This window comes from Passer domesticus, unplaced genomic scaffold (genome assembly GCF_036417665.1).
Source record: "Passer domesticus isolate bPasDom1 unplaced genomic scaffold, bPasDom1.hap1 HAP1_SCAFFOLD_44, whole genome shotgun sequence".
NCBI lineage: Eukaryota > Metazoa > Chordata > Aves > Passeriformes > Passeridae > Passer > Passer domesticus.
In genome coordinates, this window is record NW_026990160.1 from 2,026,478 (window position 1) to 2,048,361 (window position 21,884).

Below are 21,884 nucleotides of genomic sequence, written 5' to 3' on the forward strand. Positions count from 1 at the left end.
GTGAGAGACCACTGAATTTTTTCCATGTGGCTGCAGGGAGGGAGAACAGTTGTGGTGTGGAGATGCGTTGTTAATGTAAAAGCAACAAAAAGCAACCCAAATAGTGAGTGAGCATCACTTGAGCTGCACCTCTGCCAGTTAGGGATGGATCCCTCCTGCTCCTTCCCCTGCCTGAGGCACCTGTGTGGGGCTGGTTGTCCCTGTCATTTACCTTTCAATTGCACAACAAACAACAAGTTTCTTGGAAAACAGTTGGCTTTTCAGACTCTCCCGGGCATTCAAGTGAGTCCAGGAGATGTAGGGATGAGCTGATAAGTGGCTTTGGATGGTCTTGGCTGTTGGGTGTTGCTGTGTTTCCTGATGCTCCAAAGCAATCCCTGGCACGCTGCTTTTGTGGAAGGCAAAACAGCTCAAGAGAAAAATGTGCTTGAAATTACCTGTTCTGGGGAAATGCAATCACTGCGAATTTTCTGCTGGGAACTGCTTGTGAACAAAGATGGAGCCTGAATGAGGGATGTGCCCTTGTGGGGGTGCCTTACACTGACACAAAGCTCTCTGTGCCTCTCCAGAGGGTTGTCACCCTACAGAAACTTGTCACTTGAGGAATCTCCTGGCAGGGCAGGGAGGGGGATTTGACATCACAGCTGCGTGCCTGGGAAAAACATCGAGGCAAATTCTCCTTTTCTGGCCAGGAAAGCCAGGGTGTGTGCCTGCTGTGTTCCACGAGGAGGAAATCAGTTGCTGAGGGATTTCTGCTGGGAGATTTGTGCTTTATGAAATTCATGCCAGGGGCAGAGGACTGGGGAGCTACCAACGATAGCACTGTCTTCCTCCCCTCTGCTGCTTTAATTGTTTGTAATGATTGAATAAATAGCGCTGTTCTTCCCTGCAGCAAACATAGGCATGTGGCATTTTATTATCTTTATTAGGGCTCCTGTTTGGAATTTCTTTGCTGTATTTCCTCCTTTGCAGAATTGGTCCAAAACTTGGAGGAGTTGGTGTGAGAACTGGACTTTGTGCTGTCAACATTCTGAGTGTTGAGCCAGTGCTAAATCCGTGCAACTATATGGGAATGAAATAAATGACATGATTTAAAGAAGGAAATGCTCCTGGCTTAGGCATTTTATCTGCACAAATGCACACTAGGAGAGGAAGAGCAAATCAGGTACAAGCTCCCAGTACTTAGAGAAGAATGAATGGAAGTAACTTCCTGTTTAGGCTGGAAATTAGGAGAGCATTTGTACCCATCAGAAGGGTGTTGACCTGGAGCAGCTGCCTAGTGACAACAGAGAAGTGGAGAAGTGAAAGCCCAAATTAAAGGCTTTTAGTGTGGAGTTTTTTGGATGTTGGGGTCTTCAGAAGTAGATCTTGAGTCCCACGGGCAATGCAGGCAGCTTCCCAGGGGAGCATCTCTGTCCCGTGCCAGGGACCTGCTGCCCTGGTCCCACAGAGTGATTTGGGGGGTACCTGATGGCCCAGCAGAGTTTCGGGAAATGCCTCAATGCTTGTTGGATTTGAATGGCATTTGGGTCAAACTGAGTTTCTCCTCTGAGGGATGGAGTCTTGAGCTCTCACAGGTTTTGCTTGAACATGTCTTTCATCTGTCCCCCAGCCCAAAAACCCCCAGCAGATCCCTGCTCCTCCCTCTCTGTGTCTCCCACAGCTGCGATCCTCAGAGCTTTTCCCTTACACAAAAAAAACTGGAAATTGGCTGGGATTTGTTGCCTCTTGGCAACAAAATTGTCTCCTATTGTGCAGCTCAGGGGGAAAGGAACCTCTTCCTCCCTTCAGTGTGCTGCAACAAAGTGTTTTGTTCGTCTTTGTGAAGAACTAGGAAGAAACACTTCTCTGAAAGCTGAGGGAGCCCAATTCAATTCCCTTATCATTTTCAGCAAAATAACCAAGTTCTTTATGTTGAAAGTCACTCCAAAATTTTGAAGAGACCTTTTTAGAAAATATTTCTCTTGGTGACTGATTACAAGTGGGTATGGAAAGAAACTCTTTGCCTTGAACCACTCAAAGCAGTAATTTCTTCCCAAAGAGTAGGTGTAATTTCATTTGCTGGGTGAAAAAAATTAAGTAGTAGTGGACCAAAGGAGCTTCAAGCTGATCTCCATTTGCTGTCAATGACTGAATTAAATGCACAGGGTTCCTATCATCTTTGCCCGACAAAACATTGCTTTTGGGTTATTGGAGGTTTTGTCAGAAATCTTTGTAGCATGAATAGTTCATGGACTTATCTCTGCTGGCTTCCGCCATTCCTGCTGTCCATCATATCTTGCTCTTATGAGGAAGCTCTTTTCATTATGTTGCCTTTTAATTCAGATATCTGAGCCTTTTTCTACTTCTAGTCCCAGTTTTCAGGAGGACAAACATTTTCTTATCTGTGAGTGTATTCAGTGGTGGCCACACAAGTGAAGGCAAGGAACTGGCAGGTGATAATTTATGGAACTTTCTATAATGGAAAAACCTCAGCATTCAATTTCCATCTCCTTAGAAATCTTTATTTCTTTTCTTGTCTCTTGTGCACTTTGTGGCTGGTCTGAGTTTAGTGCTTGGAAATGCAATTCTATGGATCCCAATTCTTTTGAGAGAGAATCACCTTGTACACAAAGATAAATAAAATGAACTTTTCAATATTAGAGCAGTTTGACATCCAGGCTTGGGGACCTGGCCGTGGTTAGTGCCTGACCAGCCTCAGAACAGAGAGTTTGTCTGATTTAGGTGAAATTTCATTCATTGGAGACAAAGTAAAATTGCCTCTTATTTGCTCAGCACTAAAAATCCATCTGAAGCTGATTGCCAAGAATTGCTGCTGAGTGATGGGATTAACCCCTGCAATGGTACCATGAAATGAGAGACTGGGAGAGGAATATTAAACAATGGCATTTCCAGCCATGTGCAGGCCCTGGTGTTCTGCTCTTGGCTTGGTGCTGTCCAAGGGGCTGGTTTTGATGGTTTTAGAGGCACTAATCTGGGCAGTGAAATGCACCTCAGGCACCAATTGCATCTCTGGTGTCTGCAAGTGCCTTTATCTCCCTTCATGCTCCTCAGAACCGAAATCCTGAAAGGACCAAGTGAATCTGAGACTTTGGGAAGGCCCAATAGTGACAGATTTTGGTGAGATTTGAGTCAGGAGATGGAAGCAGCAGCAGAAAGTGCTGTAATCTTCATCCCTGCACTCTCCTGCATGCTGATACAGTGTGAAGGAGGCAGGGATTCCATAAAGCACCTTCTGTAGCTCCTGAGGGAAAACAAGTGGTAAGTTCTTTAATTTCTTAGAGTTTCAGGCATGTTTGGCTGTGCTGCACCTCAGGGCCAGGCTCTGCCTCTCTCTGCTCCAGCTGGTGCTTCCAAACTGCCCTCTGTGATTTTTATTTGCAAACCAGCTCTCTGACCAGCTTCCACTTTGCTTTAAAATTTCAGCACCACGTTTGTGGCTGAACAGGTCCCAGAGCTGGGGAGGAGGATTTGAGATGCAATTTGCATCACAGAGTTGTTACAGTGGGGAAAATGTCACATCCCTCCTGTGCCTGGCGCTGCTAATCTTGTTCTGAACATTGGAAACCTCTTCAGCTGCTCTCATTATACCTCAATTTCATTACTGCTTTGATTTCACACCTCTTTCATGCATGATTTTCCTCTCTCCTTGGCTGGAATTGTGAGGCCTGAGAATTTGTCAAGCCTTGGGACAGTTCCCATCACCTATCCCTGCTCCTAAAGCTGCTTTGAATTATCTTAGGAACCTGAGCATGAGGGAAACTGGCAGGACTTTAGTGAGAGGAAAAGTAAGGCACAGAGGCCAAAGTGTAAATGAAGAGTCTGGGGACTCTGTTGTGGGGATCTGGGCCCTGCAAACGGATGTTCTTCCCTGTGAATGGCTGGTTCCTTCTCTATCTCCTCCTGAAATTCCTGAGGACCAGGGATGGTGCTGGTACTGCAGCCACACAAACTCCCCATGGAGCTGTGTGGGACCCAGTGGGAATCATTGATTTGCTGCTTTTGATGAAAAGTTGTGACATGAACTTCAGTATCAGGGAGGTGACACGTAAATGCTGCTGCTGTCAGACAGTGCCCACACACCGTGTCAGGAGGTAGCTCTGGAGAAGATGAAGAAAGACCAGGATTAAATCCCATGTGCTACTGAGCTCTATCAGAAACTGCTTGGAGTGAAGTCTGTGAAGTGACTTGGGAGAGCTGGATGAAAGGGACAGCTCTGAGAAGTGTGTGGTACATCATTGATGTCCTAATACTGATCTTTGCACAGAGATGAAAACGTATCAGTTTGCATGGCCTGAATGTCTGGCTCTGGACATTCTGCATTGCACAAGATGTGCTGAGCTCATCTGGCTCTGAAATATCATCTCTGCACCTTAGCCAGGAACAGTATCAGAGTTCTGAACAGATTCATCAAAATCAGTCATAAGCCAGAAGCAAACCTTGGCAATACACATCTGTGGCAGGTGAGGAGACCAAAAGCTTCCATTCTTGTTCCTGCTGAATGAATTCAGCAATAAAAATTCCTCTCTCTTGGCATTGAAATACTTTAGTTTCAGCTCTGCCCCAGACTATCAGTGTCAAGTGTTTCTCTGGGTTCTTGGGGGTAGGTTCTCCCCCTGGAGCTCTCTGCAGGTTGGTGCTAATTCAAGATGTTCCCTCAGGTTCAGATGTTTTGCTGCCTGAGCAGAGTGTGCAGAACAGGGATTACAAGCACTGACATTTGCTGTGCTAGAAAGTGCAAGGGACACATTTGTGCCAATGAACGTCACACCTTGAACTAGGAGGATCAATTCTTGTTGTGCTCACCAGAGTCTGCGGACAGAGGGGGTTTCCAAAGGAAATCTTGGTCCCTGTAGGGCTGAGGCTCCCTCCAGGCTGGCTCCAGCCCCTCAGGGTGCCCAGGAGCAGGGCTTGCCCACAGCCCAGTGCACCCTCCTTAGCCCTGGGGCTGCCCAGGGAAGAGCCATGGCTGAGGCTCTGCAGGAGCACACAGGCTCAGCCCTGCTCCAACATGGGATCCGTGGGCCAGGGCACGCTGGGCTTTGCCCCTACAGCTCCCAAGTGTGTCCAGAGAAACTGCAAGGAGAGGCTCACCTCTGTCAGTGTGACCCCTCTATGCACAGGGACCCCCACTCCTGGGGTGGCTATGCCAGGGACCTCCAGCCATGGGAACCTGCAGCAAGTGGAAACTACAACTTTGCAAAATGCTGCCTGTGCCTGAAGCAAATGCAAGGAGAACTGGGGTGTGAAAAATAAAATTTGTTTATTACAGAAAAGCAGCAGCAAAAATACAGAAGATATTTACATTGTAAGAATATTTGTAACAACAACAATCGATAGAACATATATACATAAGAACATATCTAGCAAAAATAGATGAAACATATTTACAGAAGACAAAAAGCCCTAAAACCTATAAGACAACAACAAAATGTAAAAGGTATGTACAAAAGGGTGGCATCTCTGTCCATGATATCCATCGCACCTGGAAGAAAAGCAAATGCCACGGTCACTCCAGTCAGGCACAGAGGGCTCTTGCATGTGCCCCCAGGCTGGCCCAGCTGGCCCAGCAGCAGGACTCTGCTAGCAGAACTGAGCCTGGCTGGGTCTGGCATGGAGCTTGTGTGGAGCAAAGCAGGCAGAGGACAGGCTGTGGATGGCCACCAGAATCCAGTGCCCTGGCTACAATGTCCCTGAGCAGGGAGCACCCAGCCCAGCCCCAGCCTGGCAGCAGGAGACCCACTCTGCCTGTCCTGCTGCTGGCATTGCTCTTCATGCCAAGACCATGGCCTCTTCCTCACCTTTTTAATCAATATCCATGTCCTCAATGGACTCTTCCACATCCACTTCCATCTCCTCTTCCACCTCCACATCCACCTCCATTTCCTCCTCTCCAGTGTCTGCTCCCTCCGTCTCCATCTCATCCTCCACATCAATCTCAATATCCACCTCCATCTCCTCCTCCATATCAATCTTTGCATCTACTTCCATCTCCTCCTCTCCGTCTGGGACAGCCTGCAGAGGTAGCAAAACCTCAGAGTGGGGTCCCTGTCCCACTCCATCCCCACAGAGCTCCAGCCCACCCAGGCAGGTGGAAGTATCCACCTCCATGGAATGGCACCAGACTTTCCTCAGGACAAATGGGAGCATCCTGCAGCGCTGGATGACAAAATCCAGGCACTCAGGATCTTTCAGGAGTGATGGGGTTATCAGGGGGCAGGTGACAAGCAGAGTGGGCAGGAGCAGGGTGAAGAGCATACGAACACAACGGCCAAGGGTTGTGTTGTGCCCTTTGCTGGGCGCTGGACGTTCCAGCTGGAGCGTGGGCTGTGACATCACAGTTCCCAGGCTCCATCTGAAGTGGACAGTGGAGACCATGGAATGATGGAGTCCCTGAAGGGTTGGGCTTGCAAGGGAGCCTGAAGAACAACATCTTGTTCCCAGTGAGCAGTCTTCCCCCAGAGCAGGCTGCTCAGAGCCCTGTTGCCAAGGATGGGGCATGCACAGCCTCTGTGCACAGCCTGGGCCAGTGCCCCACCACCCGCAGTGGAAAAGAGCAGCTTCCCTAGATGCAGCTTCAATCAACCTGCTGCAGTTGAAAGCCATCCCCCCTTGTCCTGTCAGCACAGGCCCTGCTGAACACTCTGTCCCCTTCTTTCCTGCGGGACCCTTCCAGTCCTGCAGAGCCACAGTGAGGCCTCCCAGTGTCTCCTCTCTCCAGGCTGAGCATCCCCAGCCCCACTTGCCCAGCAGTCAGTCACATCAGGGCCAGTCAAGGCTGCAGGGTAGCAAATAGCATCAGGAACTGAGAGATGCAAGCTTTAGACCCACGTTTGCCTCTAAATTTACAAAATTAATAACAGTGGAGAGGAAGATGGTGGGACACTGGTTCTCTTCTAACTGGTGATTTTTTGTTTCTTCTTTTCTGTCGTGCTGACCCAGGTTTTTCTGTTTGAAAGGAAGCTTGGCACAATGTCCATTGTCTTCTCCATTTGTGAAACACCAATCAGATTCTGGGCAGGCTGATATGCAGAGCAAAACCTGAAAATATACTAGTGATCCTGAGCCTGGGGGATGCAGCTAAACCCAGCCCAAAGTAATTTCTGCAAAGTCAAGCCTGCTTTACATTTTCTTGAGTTTGGAAAACTTCACCAGTCATTTCTAAAAAAGCAAACAAAATCCTCAAACCAAATCAGACAAAAACCCATGCAAACAAACAAACCCACGCAAACCAGTCCAACAAATAGATCAAAAACCCCAAATAAAACTACAGGGAATGAGGAGTTAGTATTAGCTGTGAGGATAGCACAGCAGGCAAATGGCTGCTTGCCACAGGATCACCATCAAAAGCCACATAGAACAGCTGCTCCAAAATATACCCAAGAGGAGAAAAAGAAAAAGTGATCCATGGCAACTTTGGGGGCAGCTCCACATTCAGGTGAAGGATGAGCACGCAGTGGTACAGATCCAGCATTGCCCACCCTCCAGGCTGCTCTTTGCTCCTGATGAAAGACCCTTGCAGGACTGTGGCCCCTCTCAGTGCAGTGTCAGTCACTGCCAGAGCTCTCAGCTGAGCCACTGGCATTTGCAGAGTGACATCCAGCCACAATCCTACTGCCTGCTGAGCACCTGTGGAAGATCCTGAGCCTAAATCTTCATGCCTAGGACCACAAAACAGCTCAGGATTTCTCTGAACTGGTTTTCAGGGGGGGTTTCCATATCCCCGTGAGATCTGTTCATCCCTCAACACGTATGACTTGATGTACAATGATGCATTTGGGTTCCTTCCTTCCTCCTGTGTGCCAGTGAGAAACCATCCATGGGAATGGAGGATGTTGTGTGCAGAGCAATGTATTCCTGGCTTGCCATTTTGCTTCACTGTCACTCAGCTGAGCATGGTCCTTATCTAAGAAGGACTTAGAACTTGCAACAAGTGATAAATTAACCTGCTCCACTCTCCTTAGCATGGCTGTGATGAGTGTTAAGGAAAGCAGCGAGCGCTTGCCAGGATGGGAGCTTGTTCTTTGCCAGGGAGGAGGGAGAAAATCTTGCTTGGAGTAAATAAAGCAACTCTGCATCCCCAGGAAGAGAAGCAATTCAATATGTGAGTGCTGCATGGACTGATTTGCACAAGGATTGTCTACTATGCAGCAATGTTCCCCATAAACCATGCTTCTCCTGACCTTTATTTTTCTGGGTTTCCACCACATGATACAAGAGACTCTCAATGAAAAAAAGCAAAACAACTTGTGGGGAGACGTTTTTTCCTTTCTTCAGGCTGCCTCGTTCTTTTGTTCCCTCCAGAGCTCTCACTTAATTTCTGCTGTTGTTTGGAGCACGTGCTTCCCTCTTTCCTGATCCCCTGGGCTTCTTTGGCTCTGGGTGTCATGGACACTCTTAATTGTGGATTTTTTCCCCTTCATCTACTTGTGACCTCCAGCCCTGGGAACATGGAGCAAGTGGAAACTACAACTTTGCAAAATGCTGCCTGTGCCTGAAGCAAATACAAGGAGAACTGGGGTGTGAAAAATAAGATTTGTTTATTACAGAAAAACAGCAGCAAAAATACAGAAGATATTTACATTGTAAGAATATTTGTAATAACAACAATCGATAGAACATATATACAGAAAAACCTACCTAGCAAAACTATGGGAAACGTATTTACAGAAGTCAAAAATTGCCCTAAACTCTATATTCTAAAGAAAAACAACAAACTGTAGAACATATATACAAAAGGGTGATGTCTCTGTGATGTCCGTCGCACCTGGAAGAAAAGCAAATGCCACGGTCACTCCAGTCAGGCACAGAGGGCTCTTGCATGTGCCCCTAGGCTGGCACAGCTGGCCCAGCAGCAGGACTCTGCTAGCAGAACTGAGCCTGGCTGGGTCTGGCATGGAGCTTGTGTGGAGCAAAGCAGGCACAGGACAGGCTGTGGATGGCCACCAGAATCCAGTGCCCTGGCTACAATGTCCCTGAGCAGGGAGCACCCAGCCCAGCCCCAGCCTGGCAGCAGGAGACCCACTCTGCCTGTCCTGCTGCTGGCATTGCTCTTCATGCCAAGATCATGGCCTCTTCCTCGCCTTTTTAATCAATGTCCATGTCCTCAATGGAGTCTTCCACATCCAAATCCATCTCTTCTTCCACCTCCACATCCACCTCCATCTCCTCCTCTTTATCAATCTTTGCATCTACCTCCATCTCCTCCTCTCTGTCTGGAACAGCCTGCAGAGGTAGCAAAACCTCAGAGTGGGGTCCCTGTCCCACTCCATGCCCACAGAGCTCCAGCCCACCCAGGCAGGTGGGGAGTGTCCACCTCCATGGAATGGCACCAGACCTTCCTCAGAACAAATGGGAGCATCCTGCAGGGCTGGATGACAAAATCCAGGCACTCAGGATCTTTCAGGAGTGATGGGGTTATCAGGGGGCAGGTGACAAGCAGAGTGGGCAGGAGCAGAGTGAAGAGTGTGCAAACACAACGGCCAATGGTTGTGTTGTGCCCTTTGCTGGGCGCTGGACGTTCCAGCTGGAGCGTGGGCTGTGACATCACAGTTCCCAGGCTCCATCTGAAGTGGAGACCATGGAATGATGGAGTCCCTGAACGGTTGGGCTTGCAAGGGAGCCTGAAGAACAACATCTTGTTCCCAGCTGAGCAGTCGTCCCCCAGAGCGTGCTGCTCAGAGCCCTGTTGCCAAGGATGGGGCATGCACAGCCTCTGTGCACAGCCTGGGCCAGTGCCCCACCACCCCCAGTGCAAAAGAGCAGCTTCCCTAGATGCAGCTTCAATCAACCTGCTGCAGTTGAAAGCCATCCCCCCTTGTCCTGTCAGCACAGGCCCTGCTGAACACTCTGTCCCCTTCTTTCCTGCGGGACCCTTCCAGTCCTGCAGAGCCACAGTGAGGCCTCCCAGTGTCTCCTCTCTCCAGGCTGAGCATCCCCAGCCCCACTTGCCCAGCAGTCAGTCACATCAGGGCCAGTCAAGGCTGCAGGGTAGCAAATAGCATCAGGAAATGAGAGATGCAAGCTTTAGACCCACGTTTGCCTCTAAATGTACAAAATTAATAACAGTGGAGAGGAAGATGGTGGGACACTAGTTGTGTTCTAACTGGTGATTTTATGTTTCTTCTTTTCTGTCATGCTGACCCAGGTTTTTCTGTTTGAACGGAAGCTTGGCACAATGTCCCTTGTCTTCTCCATTTGTGAAACACCAAGCAGATTCTGGGCAGGCTGATATGCAGAGCAAAACCTGAAAATAGACTAGTGATCCTGAGCGATGCAGCTAAACCCAGCCCAAAGGAATTTCTGCAAATTCAAGCCTGCTTTACATTTTCTTGAGTTTGGAAAACTTCACCAGACATTTCTAAAAAAGCAAACAAAATCCTCAAACCAAATCAGACAAAAACCCATGCAAACAAACAAACCCACGCAAACCAGTCCAACAAATAGATCAAAAACCCCAAATAAAACTACAGGGAATGAGGAGTTAGTATTAGCTGTGAGGATACCACAGCAGGCAAATGGCTGCTTGCCACAGGATCACCATCAAAAGCCACATAGAACAGCTGCTCCAAAATATACCCAAGAGGAGAAAAAGAAAAAGTGATCCATGGCAACTTTGGGGGCAGCTCCACATTCAGGTGAAGGATGAGCACGCAGTGGTACAGATCCAGCATTGCCCACCCTCCAGGCTGCTCTTTGCTCCTGATGAAAGACCCTTGCAGGACTGTGGCCCCTCTCAGTGCAGTGTCAGTCACTGCCAGAGCTCTCAGCTGAGCCACTGGCATTTCCAGAGTGACATCCAGCCACAATCCTACTGCCTGCTGAGCATCTGTGGAAGATCCTGAGCATCTTCATGCCTAGGACCACAAAACAGCTCAGGATTTCTCTGAACTGGTTTTCAGGGGGGTTTCCATATCCCCGTGAGATCTGTTCATCCCTCAACACGTATGACTTGATGTACAATGACGCATTTGGGTTCCTTCCTTCCTCCTGTGTGCCAGTGAGAAACCATCCATGGGAATGGAGGATGTTGTGTGCAGGGCAATGTATTCCTGGCTTGCCATTTTGCTTCACTCTCACTCAGCTGAGCATGGTCCTTCTCTAAGAAGGACTTAGAACTTGCAACAAGTGATAAATTAACCTGCTCCACTCTCCTTAGCATGGGTGTGGTGAGTGTTAAGGAAAGCAGCGAGCGCTTGCCAGGATGGGAGCTTGTTCTTTGCCAGGGAGGAGGGAGAAAATCTTGCTTGGAGTAAATAAAGCAACTCTGCATCCCCAGGAAGAGAAGCAATTCAATATGTGAGTGCTGCATGGACTGATTTGCACAAGGATTGTCTACTATGCAGCAATGTTCCCAAGAAACCATGCTTCTCCTGACCTTTATTTTTCTGGGTTTCCACCACATGATACAAGAGACTCTCAGTGAAAAAAAGCAAAACACACTGTGGGGAGACGTTTTTTCCTTTCTTCAGGCTGCCTCTTTCTTTTGTTCCCTCCAGAGCTCTCACTTAATTTCTGCTGTTGTTTGGAGCACGTGCTTCCCTCTTTCCTGATCCCCTGGGCTTCTTTGGCTCTGGGTGTCATGGACACTCTTAATTGTGGATTTTTTCCCCTTCATCTACTTGTGACCTCCAGCCCTGGGAACATGGAGCAAGTGGAAACTACAACTTTGCAAAATGCTGCCTGTGCCTGAAGCAAATACAAGGAGAACTGGGGTGTGAAAAATAAGATTTGTTTATTACAGAAAAACAGCAGCAAAAATACAGAAGATATTTACATTGTAAGAATATTTGTAATAACAACAATCGATAGAACATATATACAGAAAAACCTACCTAGCAAAACTATGGGAAACGTATTTACAGAAGTCAAAAATTGCCCTAAACTCTATATTCTAAAGAAAAACAACAAACTGTAGAACATATATACAAAAGGGTGGTGTCTCTGTGATCTCCATCGCACCTGGAAGAAAAGCAAATGCCACGGTCACTCCAGTCAGGCACAGAGGGCTCTTGCATGTGCCCCTAGGCTGGCACAGCTGGCCCAGCAGCAGGACTCTGCTAGCAGAACTGAGCCTGGCTGGGTCTGGCATGGAGCTTGTGTGGAGCAAAGCAGGCACAGGACAGGCTGTGGATGGCCACCAGAATCCAGTGCCCTGGGTACAATGTCCCTGAGCAGGGAGCACCCAGCCCAGCCCCAGCCTGGCAGCAGGAGACCCACTCTGCCTGTCCTGCTGCTGGCATTGCTCTTCATGCCAAGATCATGGCCTCTTCCTCACCTTTTTAATCAATATCCATGTCCTCAATGGACTCGTCCATATCAACGTCCATCTCTTCCTCCTCATCCACATCCACCTCCATCTCCTCCTCCATATCAATCTTTGCATCTACCTCCATCTCCTCCTCTCTGTCTGGGACAGCCTGCAGAGGTAACAAAACCTCAGAGTGGGGTCCCTGTCCCACTCCATCCCCACAGAGCTCCCGCCCACCCAGGCAGGTGGGAGTGTCCACCTCCATGGAATGGCACCATACCTTCCTCAGAACAAATGGGAGCATCCTGCAGGGCTGGATGACAAAATCCAGGCACTAAGGATCTTTGAGGAGTGATGGGGTTATCAGGGGGCAGGTGACAAGCAGAGTGGGCAGGAGCAGAGTGAAGAGTGTGCAAACACAACGGCCAATGGTTGTGTTGTGCCCTTTGCTGGGCGCTGGACGTTCCAGCTGGAGCGTGGGCTGTGACATCACAGTTCCCAGGCTCCATCTGAAGTGGACAGTGGAGACCATGGAATGATGGAGTCCCTGAAGGGTTGGGCTTGCAAGGGAGCCTGAAGAACAACATCTTGTTCCCAGCTGAGCAGTCTTCCCCCAGAGCGTGCTGCTCAGAGCCCTGTTGCCAAGGATGGGGCATGCACAGCCTCTGTGCACAGCCTGGGCCAGTGCCCCACCACCCGCAGTGGAAAAGAGCAGCTTCCCTAGATGCAGCTTCAATCAACCTGCTGCAGTTGAAAGCCATCCCCCCTTGTCCTGTCAGCACAGGCCCTGCTGAACACTCTGTCCCCTTCTTTCCTGCGGGACCCTTCCAGTCCTGCAGAGCCACAGTGAGGCCTCCCAGTGTCTCCTCTCTCCAGGCTGAGCATCCCCAGCCCCACTTGCCCAGCAGTCAGTCACATCAGGGCCAGTCAAGGCTGCAGGGTAGCAAATAGCATCAGGAACTGAGAGATGCAAGCTTTAGACCCACGTTTGCCTCTAAATATACAAAATTAATAACAGTGGAGAGGAAGATGGTGGGACACTGGTTCCCTTCTGAGTGGTGATTTTTTGTTTCTTCTTTTCTGTCATGCTGACCCAGGTTTTTCTGTTTGAAAGGAAGCTTGGCACAATGTCCATTGTCTTCTCCATTTGTGAAACACCAAGCAGATTCTGGGCAGGCTGATATGCAGAGGAAAACCTGAAAATATACTAGTGATCCTGAGCCTGGGGGATGCAGCTAAACCCAGCCCAAAGGAATTTCTGCAAAGTCAAGCCTGCTTTACATTTTCTTGAGTTTGGAAAACTTCACCAGTCATTTATAAAAAAGCAAACAAAATCCTCAAACCAAATCAGACAAAAACCCATGCAAACAAACAAACCCACGCAAACCAGTCCAACAAATAGATCAAAAACCCCAAACAAAACTACAGGGAATGAGGAGTTAGTATTAGTTGTGAGTATAGCTCAGCAGGCAAATGGCTGCTTGCCACAGGATCACCATCAAAAGCCACATAGAACAGCTGCTCCAAAATATACCCAAGAAGAGAAAAAGAAAAAGTGATCCATGGCAACTTGGGGGGCAGCTCCACATTCAGGTGAAGGATGAGCACGCAGTGGTACAGATCCAGCATTGCCCACCCTCCAGGCTGCTCTTTGCTCCTGATGAAAGACCCTTGCAGGACTGTGGCCCCTCTCAGTGCAGTGTCAGTCACTGCCAGAGCTCTCAGCTGAGCCACTGGCATTTGCAGAGTGACATCCAGCCGCAATCCTACTGCCTGCTGAGCACCTGTGGAAGATCCTGAGCATCTTCATGCCTAGGACTGCCGCTTCCCGCCTGGCTGATGACAAGAGAGGGGGGCGGCAGGTTCCCCCTGGAGCTCCATTCAATCCCAGTTGTCAATTGTTTCGCTGCAATATAAAACACAGGCAGCGCACACGGGTTCCAGGGAAACTTTATTTGATGGTAAACTTCCCCTTTTCCTCTCCTGAGACCCCGATCAAAGACTTCTATGCGGGGGGAGGTCACGGGTAGGCACAACTTTCAACAAATCAGGAGAGTTGGGAGTAAAAATCCTAAGCAGGGATAACAGCAGTGAACCAATAACATTCCAAAGGAGGAAAAGCGGTTTCAATAAGCGGCTAAAATTTGGAGAAATAGAAACTGGAAACTAGTTGACGAAATAACTGGGAAAAGGTGGAGACAAATGGAAAACAGCACCAAGGAAAACCACCAAATCACAAATCAAACCATAAACCTACTAATAAACCAAAAAGCACGATACAACATCTGCCCGTTCTTAAATACAAAAAGGACATTAAAGTTTATCTAAAAGAACAAAAGGTATTAGTGTAATAAATCATAAAATTTTACAAACGTAAAATAAAATGAATTATAATTTAAAAATTTTTCAAAAACTCAAATAATTTTGGATATGTCTAATGTAGCTTATACTTGTCTTGTTTTTCACTGATTATGTATTTTAACTATAATTTTATTCATTTCTTCAATTCACTGCAAAATAATATCTTAATTTTTGAATAATTAGCTGGTAAAAATTGGGCTCAAAAGGTAATTAAAAATTGTTTTAAATAGTCAGACAAAAACTCAAAAGTGACAAACTTAAAAAGAATTTAACATTTCATAGAAAGCTTACCATTTCATAAAAGGATGTTCCATAGAAAGATGTTTCATAGTTTCCAGGAGTTCAATGTGTAAAACAAACAAATTTATTTCATGTTAAATAAATATAAATTTTCTTTTCATTTTGACTCAAAACTTATGATTTAAAACTTGAAAGTATGGTATTAAATTGATTAAAAACCAACTGGCTCCTGGTTACTGTTTTTTTAACAATTTAACATTTCTTTTATTAATACAAGTACAATTTATTTCATAATACAAAGCAAAGCAATGAGATGTTCTTCACATCAATTTGGCTGATCTTCTTCTCTGTTTCAAAACTTCAGTTTTCTTGTTCTTCTGTTGGGAAACTCAAGTTTGAAGGTTTTCTCTCTTCAAGGAAATTCAGTTCAGAAAATGGTCATGATCAAGTGTAGCATAGTAGACTTCGGTGTAGTTATAACATTCTTCTTTCTATAACACACAACTGAACAACTGGGTTAATATTCCAAAATGATTTCAAATATGACAAATGACTCATTTTTTTAAAAACCATACAAAAACATATGTTCAAAATAAAACCACTTAATTCTTCAAAACTGAAAACCTGTATAGTAATTGAACTTTTATAAATTTAATCAAATGAATAATCTTTTACTTCTGTAAAAAACACTGTTTAAAAACCTTTAAAAAGGTATTTTGCATTTTCAAATCACATTAATAACTTTTTGAATTAACAAACTAATTATTATTAAAACTCAATTGTTATAAAACCTCTAATTAATTTAAAGCAAAAGCTTTAAGTTCACCCTTTAATATCATCACTGTCAGTATGGCCTTTGCAGGGCCCTTTGCAAAAAGGCAATACCCAGGATTTAAAGGATAATTCTATAATTGAATTTTTAAACTTGTCAATTTTGTAAAAATAGAAACTGAATTAAAATTTGTGCTTTTGCCAATTTATAGTAATATAAAATTAAAAGTAACATTGGGTAAGGTTTGACTAGGAAACTGGATAGGGAAACTTGAGCAGCACTTCTTAGAGTTAAAAATTAAAATACTTTAATTATTAAAAATATATAAAGTTGCATAAAAATAACAAAACCTTCTAAATTGTTCTTTTGGTTCTCTGCTTACTTATTGTTTCTTGCAATCACTAAAATTCACAAGTCTATAATTTGAAAATTTCTTACAAGGGTTTTTTAAAATCCAAAATTATTTAAAAGGTCTTTTATAAAAATTAAATGCTAATTCAATCTGAATTTCATAGAAGATGTTGTAAAGCAATTGCTGGCTGCTCAAGTGATTAGGGTTATGTGAGGGGATGGATCCGGGCCCGCTGCCCTGTGGGGGAAAGCAAGACTGCCATTACCAGATCGGGTTTCCAATTCTCCCTCTTCCCCGCAGGGCTCCCCTCCCGAGGGGAGGGGGCTCTCAAGGAGAGCGGTTTCTGGGCAGGGGCCGGGTTGGGGTCCTCGTCCCCAGAGGCGGAACTGGGAGAAGGAGCAGACATTGCTTCAGACCCACGCCTCCCCCTCAGCAGGAACGGGCTGACACCTTCCCCGTGGAATGTGGCCCCCTCAGGGGAGGATGGGCTGCCAGAGAGATTCAGGAGCGGAAAAGAAGGCAGCGGGGAAAGCGTGTCTAAGGTGGAGTGGCCATCCTCCATCTCAGACAAAGAGCGGGGTGGGGGGCCTGACTCGCTGCAGTTCCCCAGTGAGGCCTGGACAGCGAGCGGCCGGGCGCTCGGAGCAGTGCGGCCAGCCAGCTCCCAGGGAGGTGGGGCGGGGAAGGGTTGTTTTGGAAAGTCTGAGGGACAAGGGAACAGGGGAATTCCAGTGTGCTGCTGACCTGTGAAAGTCTTTTGTCTTGCTCCTCTCCTTCTTAGAAGGACAAGAGGAGGACCTTCTGATGAGGTGGGAGAGGGAAATGTGCCAGAGATAAAGATCCTCACGGGCCTGGCCACGGGCCCTTGAGAAAATTCCGCTCGCCAGGGATAGAAAAAAGAAAAAAGAAAAAAGAAAACCCCCGCTGTGGCACAGCTCACCCACTGGTGCCAGGTCTCTGGCCGATTTTTCCTGGGAGACGAGATATCCGTCCAGCCAGCCCTCTTCTGACGGATGAGTGACGCTGGTTGACCACCACAGCAGTTCCACTTCTCATCAGGGTGTGCTTAAACTGATGTTCTGATCGCTGACAGACTGGGGACTTTCTCTTCCTCGGCTTGCTGCCTCCAGGGACTTGGGTGTTCCCGGTGCTCCAAAGCCTGTTCCCAAGACTGAGGGCGCGGCCACTGTGGGTCCCTGGTGTGCTTGTCCCAGTGCACGCACCTTGCCTTGCTGCAGGAGCCCAGCAGCTTTTTTCCTGCTGTCTGCGCAAAGTCCTGACTCAGTTGAGTCTTCTGCAAGCTTTCTTTCTCCGCTTCTGAGTGAGAAGGAAGGGCGGAGAAAGTCCATAGAACCATAAAATTCACCGATGGGCTCCTCTTAGAGTCATAAAAGGAGCTCGTAAATGATCTTATCTTGCCCCACGTTGGGAACGCGAAACTGCCGCTTCCCGGCTAGCTGATGACAAGAGGGGGGCGGCAGGTTCCCCCTGGAGCTCCGTTGAATCCCAGTTGTCAATTGTTTCGGCACAATATAAAACACAGGCAGTGCACACGGGTCCCAGGGAAACTTTATTTGATGGTAAACTTCCCCTTTTCCTCTCCTGGGACCCCGATCAAGGGGCGAACAAAGACTTTTAAGTGTGGGCAGGTCTCAGGGGAAGGCACAACTTTCAACAAATCAGGAGAGTTGGGAGTAAAAATCCTAGGCGGAGATAACAGCAGTGAACCAATAACATTCCAAGGGAGGAAAAGGGGTTTCAATAAGCGGCTAAAGTTTGGAGAAATAGAAACTAGAAACTAGTTGACGAAATAGCTGGGGAAAGGCGGAAAAAAAAGGAAAATAGCACCAAGGAAAGCCACCAAATCACAAATCAAACCATAAACCTACTAATAAAACAAAAAGCACAATACAACATGCTGGGAACTCAGTGACTTCATTCTCTGATCAACCTCATTTCTTTCCTCTTGTCACCTATTTCTGCCCTCCTGCAGCCTATTAGTTCTCAGAATCACAGAACTATAGAATATGGCCAGTTGGAAGGGGTCCTTCAGGATCATCAGGATCATTGCACAGAGCAGCCCAATGCTAACTTTGTGTTTATCTGAGGACAGAACCTTCTGCAGGTGTCGGCAGCTGCAGGGAGAAGCCAGGCCCCCTTCCCCCAGCAAGGACAGGGAGCAGGCTCTGGCCAAGGCCTGTGCTGCTGCTGCTCCTTCTCCCCGTGCCCCAGGGTTTGCTCTCTCCTTCCCAGGAGCCGCTACGCCCAGGTGCGGAAGTGTGCGGCCCAACTCCTCCTGTCCCTGATGCAGAAAATGGGAGTCACGAAGTTGGCAGGCACAGCCAGGGCTGAGAGGCTGGCACAGGTGGCAGGGACGCTTGCTCAGGACTGTCACCAGGACACAAGGTAATGATCTTCATTTCACTTCCTGAAACAGGAAAACCCTTTTGTGTTTGGCTTTAAAGGTAAAACCAGAAAAGAGTGGAAACTCAAGGAAATAATAAGTGACCTCACTCTGTGGATAAGGGTCATAGAATCACAGAATATGCCCAGTTAGATGGGACCTATCAGGGTCATCCAGTCCAGCTCCCAGCCGTGTGCAGGGCACCCCAAGAGTCACTCCATGTGCCTGAGAGCATTGTCCAAATGCTTCTCGAGTTCAGTCAGACTTGGTGCTGTGACCACTGCTCTGGAATGCCTGGGGAAATGACTGTACTGGGTAACCTGAGGCTGGCCAGCAAGAAGGAGCATTGCCAACTTCCTGTGACTTGAAGGATTCTTTACTGAGATCAAAAGAGCTCAGATTAGCCAGTCCAACAGTTCTGATTGGCCTTAGGTGCAAAACACAAAGCCAAAGTGTTGGCTAATACTCATCACTGAAGGATCCCAAACATCTGCTTCTCATTAACTTTAGACATTGTTAGAAATATTTCAGGGGTCTTTAGACAATGTATTCACTCTTTCTAAAATCCCTTCTGCAGATTTCTAGAATGCTGTTATCTGTGGCTCAACAACCTCCAAATTTCTTCTTGAAGAAAACTGTGGTTTCCTAGTGGCAAAATCAACCCAAACCACCAAAATCCCCTTACTTTGATGATGAAATTCCCATTAATAGCTGCCAAGAACACCAGAGAAACTAGCTACCCCTGTGCATACATATAGTATAGAATAATCAATAGGATGCAGGAGGTGTTTTGTCCTGGCTTCCCTGCCAGTTAAAGAAAGGCAAATTTTTGTGCAATGGCAGCAAGACACTGCTAATAGGCTCTGACAACAAAGCAGATGTGTTTTGCTTATTCCCTGGGAACACCCACAGTGTCAGAGTGAAATGGTATTTTTCTGTGGCCCCACATTCTCCTCTTGCCTCTTGTGTTCAGCTGACAGCACTGTGCAGTGTCAAGTGGAGGTAAATCTCCCTCTTTGCTGAGTAGGTAATGCCTTCTCATGCAGGGGTTGCACCTGATGAGTTTAAGGTGTCAGCCTCTTCTGTTAACACTCTTCCTTTCTTCACTTTTCTTTCCTTCCTGCCTGCCTTCCTTTCTGCCTCCCTCCCTCCCTTCCTGTCTCCCTTTCTCCTGCCCTTCCTTCTATCCTTCCTCAGGCATTATGGACAGGAGATGGTGAAGATGTTGCTGAGCCATCAAAAATTTAAAATGCTTCTGGAACAATCTCTTTCCACACGTGACCTGGAAGATATTCTTACAAGAATTAAGAAGAAAGTAAGTGCTTGACAGGAGAAATATCTCCTTTGTGCAAGTATTGCCACTGCTTACATGAGGTCAAGCATACCCAATGTGTCTTTATCTCATTCCTCTTCTGCTGAATCATTTTGCTCCTGGGAATGAGCTGTTAATCCTCAGCATGATCATCTGCAGGCCACAAAGGAACTGCTATTAGTAGGGAATAAGTGGGGTTTTGAATACTTTGAAAATGGGTCACAAAGAGGAAAAGGAAAGAGGAGAAAATGGGTTTACATTTAAGGGTAAGCCCCCACCATGTTCTCCCTGCTCTGCCCCCAGTAAAGCAATTAAGTGAGAATTGAACATAAGAGAGCCTGAAGATAACAGAGTCTTTGCAAAAGACATGGAAGCGGTAGTACCAAGAAAATTTCCAAATAGACAAAAGATGTCCAAGTCAATCCTAGTTACTACAATTACTGTCTGTCTTTTGGGAATACTGCCCTGCTGTCAAGCCCTGTGGAGCTGGAAGAAGCTTAGTGAATTCAGCAGCATCCAGTGAAAAATCCTTTGTTTGTTAGGAGGGGGATTTTATTTTTTTTATCAACATTATAGAAGGAAGTGTGCCTTTGTGCAGGCACAGGGAGAGTGAGTGTTGAACGAAATCAACTTCCAACACAATGGGCCAACCCCCACAGAGTCCAACTTTTTCTGCTGCTTCCTTTAAGACCACTCGTTGCCTACCAGTTTGCATTATTCCCATTTATGCTCAGGACTAATGAATTTGGGATTTTAGACTGCTGCTCAGTGTGGTAGCACCCATAACCTGCCTTGGGCTATTGAAAACAAAGAGTTGGCATCACTGAATCTCTGGTCTGTTTATTTCTGTAAGTTAGAAAATGTTTCCCTAGGCCTTGGTAGCAGTGATTCTGGTTCTAACTTGTGTTTTAGACAGGAATTTCCTGTTTTATATCCTAAAGATTGATGGGGTTTCTTTATATCTCTCTAGGGGATGGAAAACCAGAAGGGTGAACGCCCATCTGTCAAGGAGCCGGTGGAGAAGAGGAACGATGGCTCCAAGAAGCCCCAGGCCACATTGCCTTCTAGCAAATGGTACTGAGCACTTTTGTCAGATGTGACAAAGCCCATGACAAGCTTCACATGCCTCTTCCTCAGGCAAATCTTTCTGGCAGAGATGACCAGTGCCAGAGATTGTTTCCTTTCCCTACAAATGCTCTAGGATAAAAAATGTCTACTTCTGCATTACGCTGAACACAACTTCTCTGGAGGGCTTTCCACAAAAAATGGAGAGACAAAAAGACATCCATTGGTTGCAGCTCAGATGATCCAGTGCAGTGGCAAGGGCAGGGTTGTGGAGGCTAGGAGAGGTCCGCTTTTCTGCTGCCTGGCTTGGGACAAGTAAATTGAACTAGGATGTTGTTTTGGTTTTTTTTTTTAATCTGAGTGGAGTCTTTTTCAGATGGGTGTTTTGATGAGAAGTCCCAGACTAGAAGCAAGGTGCCATTCCACAAAGATGCAGGTCTCATCCATGTGATTTGGCCTGGCTGAATCATGGCTTTCTTACCCTCAGACAGTACCAAGTTGGAGTAGGAAGTAGCAAGGCAATTCCTTTGCAACTTTGGTCAACAGGTGTCTCAAGGTGGACTTTTTGTCTTGATATTCCTGTCCTTCATATATGTTGCTCGATGGAAAGCGTGTTTGGTTTATTTCCCCCTGTGCTGCAATCAGCATTTAAGACAGGAATTTGGTCCTTGCTGTCTCTTCATGCCAGTGGCAGAGCTACCTATGCTCCTCTGATAACAGATGGGATTTATTTAGCTCTGTCATGCTCAGCAGTGGCAGGAACGTGACCACATGCCTCAGTAGCATGGCTCTAGCATCTTTCCATGCTCGAGGAAGAGACAGGTTGATCCAGGAGAATTGTTCCCTGTGGGGTTGTTGAGCTGTGCATCTAATCTCAAGGGAAGCAAACAAAATGTGAGCATAGTTCTGGGATGTCTGGCTTCTGGTTTTATCTCTATTACTGATTTTCTGGATCCTTCAGATATGCCCCTGTTCATCTGTTCAGATGCATCTGAGCTGCTTTTGCAGATTGTCATGCCTGGTTGTAGAGACACTTCTCCAGACTGATGAGTTTCCTTATTATAAGGCACACACGTCCCATATGAAGAGGCATTTAAACTTGGAAGTAGTGTCTCTCTTTCCCCACAA

General features: G+C 46.8%; 1 protein-coding gene, 2 long non-coding RNA genes and 1 pseudogene across 3 annotated transcripts; all 4 read right to left on the reverse strand.

The window, feature by feature from the left end:
- LOC135292707 (zinc finger protein 850-like) overlaps positions 1-21,884 on the reverse strand; it is a 216,147-nt pseudogene that overhangs the window by 45,040 nt on the left and 149,223 nt on the right.
- LOC135292637 (probable inactive protein kinase DDB_G0270444) lies at positions 5,285-6,270 on the reverse strand. Its single transcript, XM_064406776.1, has 3 exons — positions 6,127-6,270; positions 5,802-6,015; positions 5,285-5,485 (listed from the first exon to the last, which is right to left on the reverse strand). The coding sequence occupies exons 1-2, from the start codon at positions 6,256-6,258 to the stop codon at positions 5,806-5,808; spliced, it is 342 nt and encodes a 113-aa protein (XP_064262846.1). The 5' UTR covers positions 6,259-6,270; the 3' UTR covers positions 5,285-5,485; positions 5,802-5,805.
- LOC135292665 (uncharacterized) lies at positions 11,755-12,667 on the reverse strand. Its single transcript, XR_010354885.1, has 3 exons — positions 12,531-12,667; positions 12,278-12,419; positions 11,755-11,961 (listed from the first exon to the last, which is right to left on the reverse strand). It is a non-coding gene; the product is annotated as an uncharacterized LOC135292665 (long non-coding RNA).
- LOC135292643 (uncharacterized) lies at positions 14,185-18,159 on the reverse strand. Its single transcript, XR_010354864.1, has 2 exons — positions 16,916-18,159; positions 14,185-15,355 (listed from the first exon to the last, which is right to left on the reverse strand). It is a non-coding gene; the product is annotated as an uncharacterized LOC135292643 (long non-coding RNA).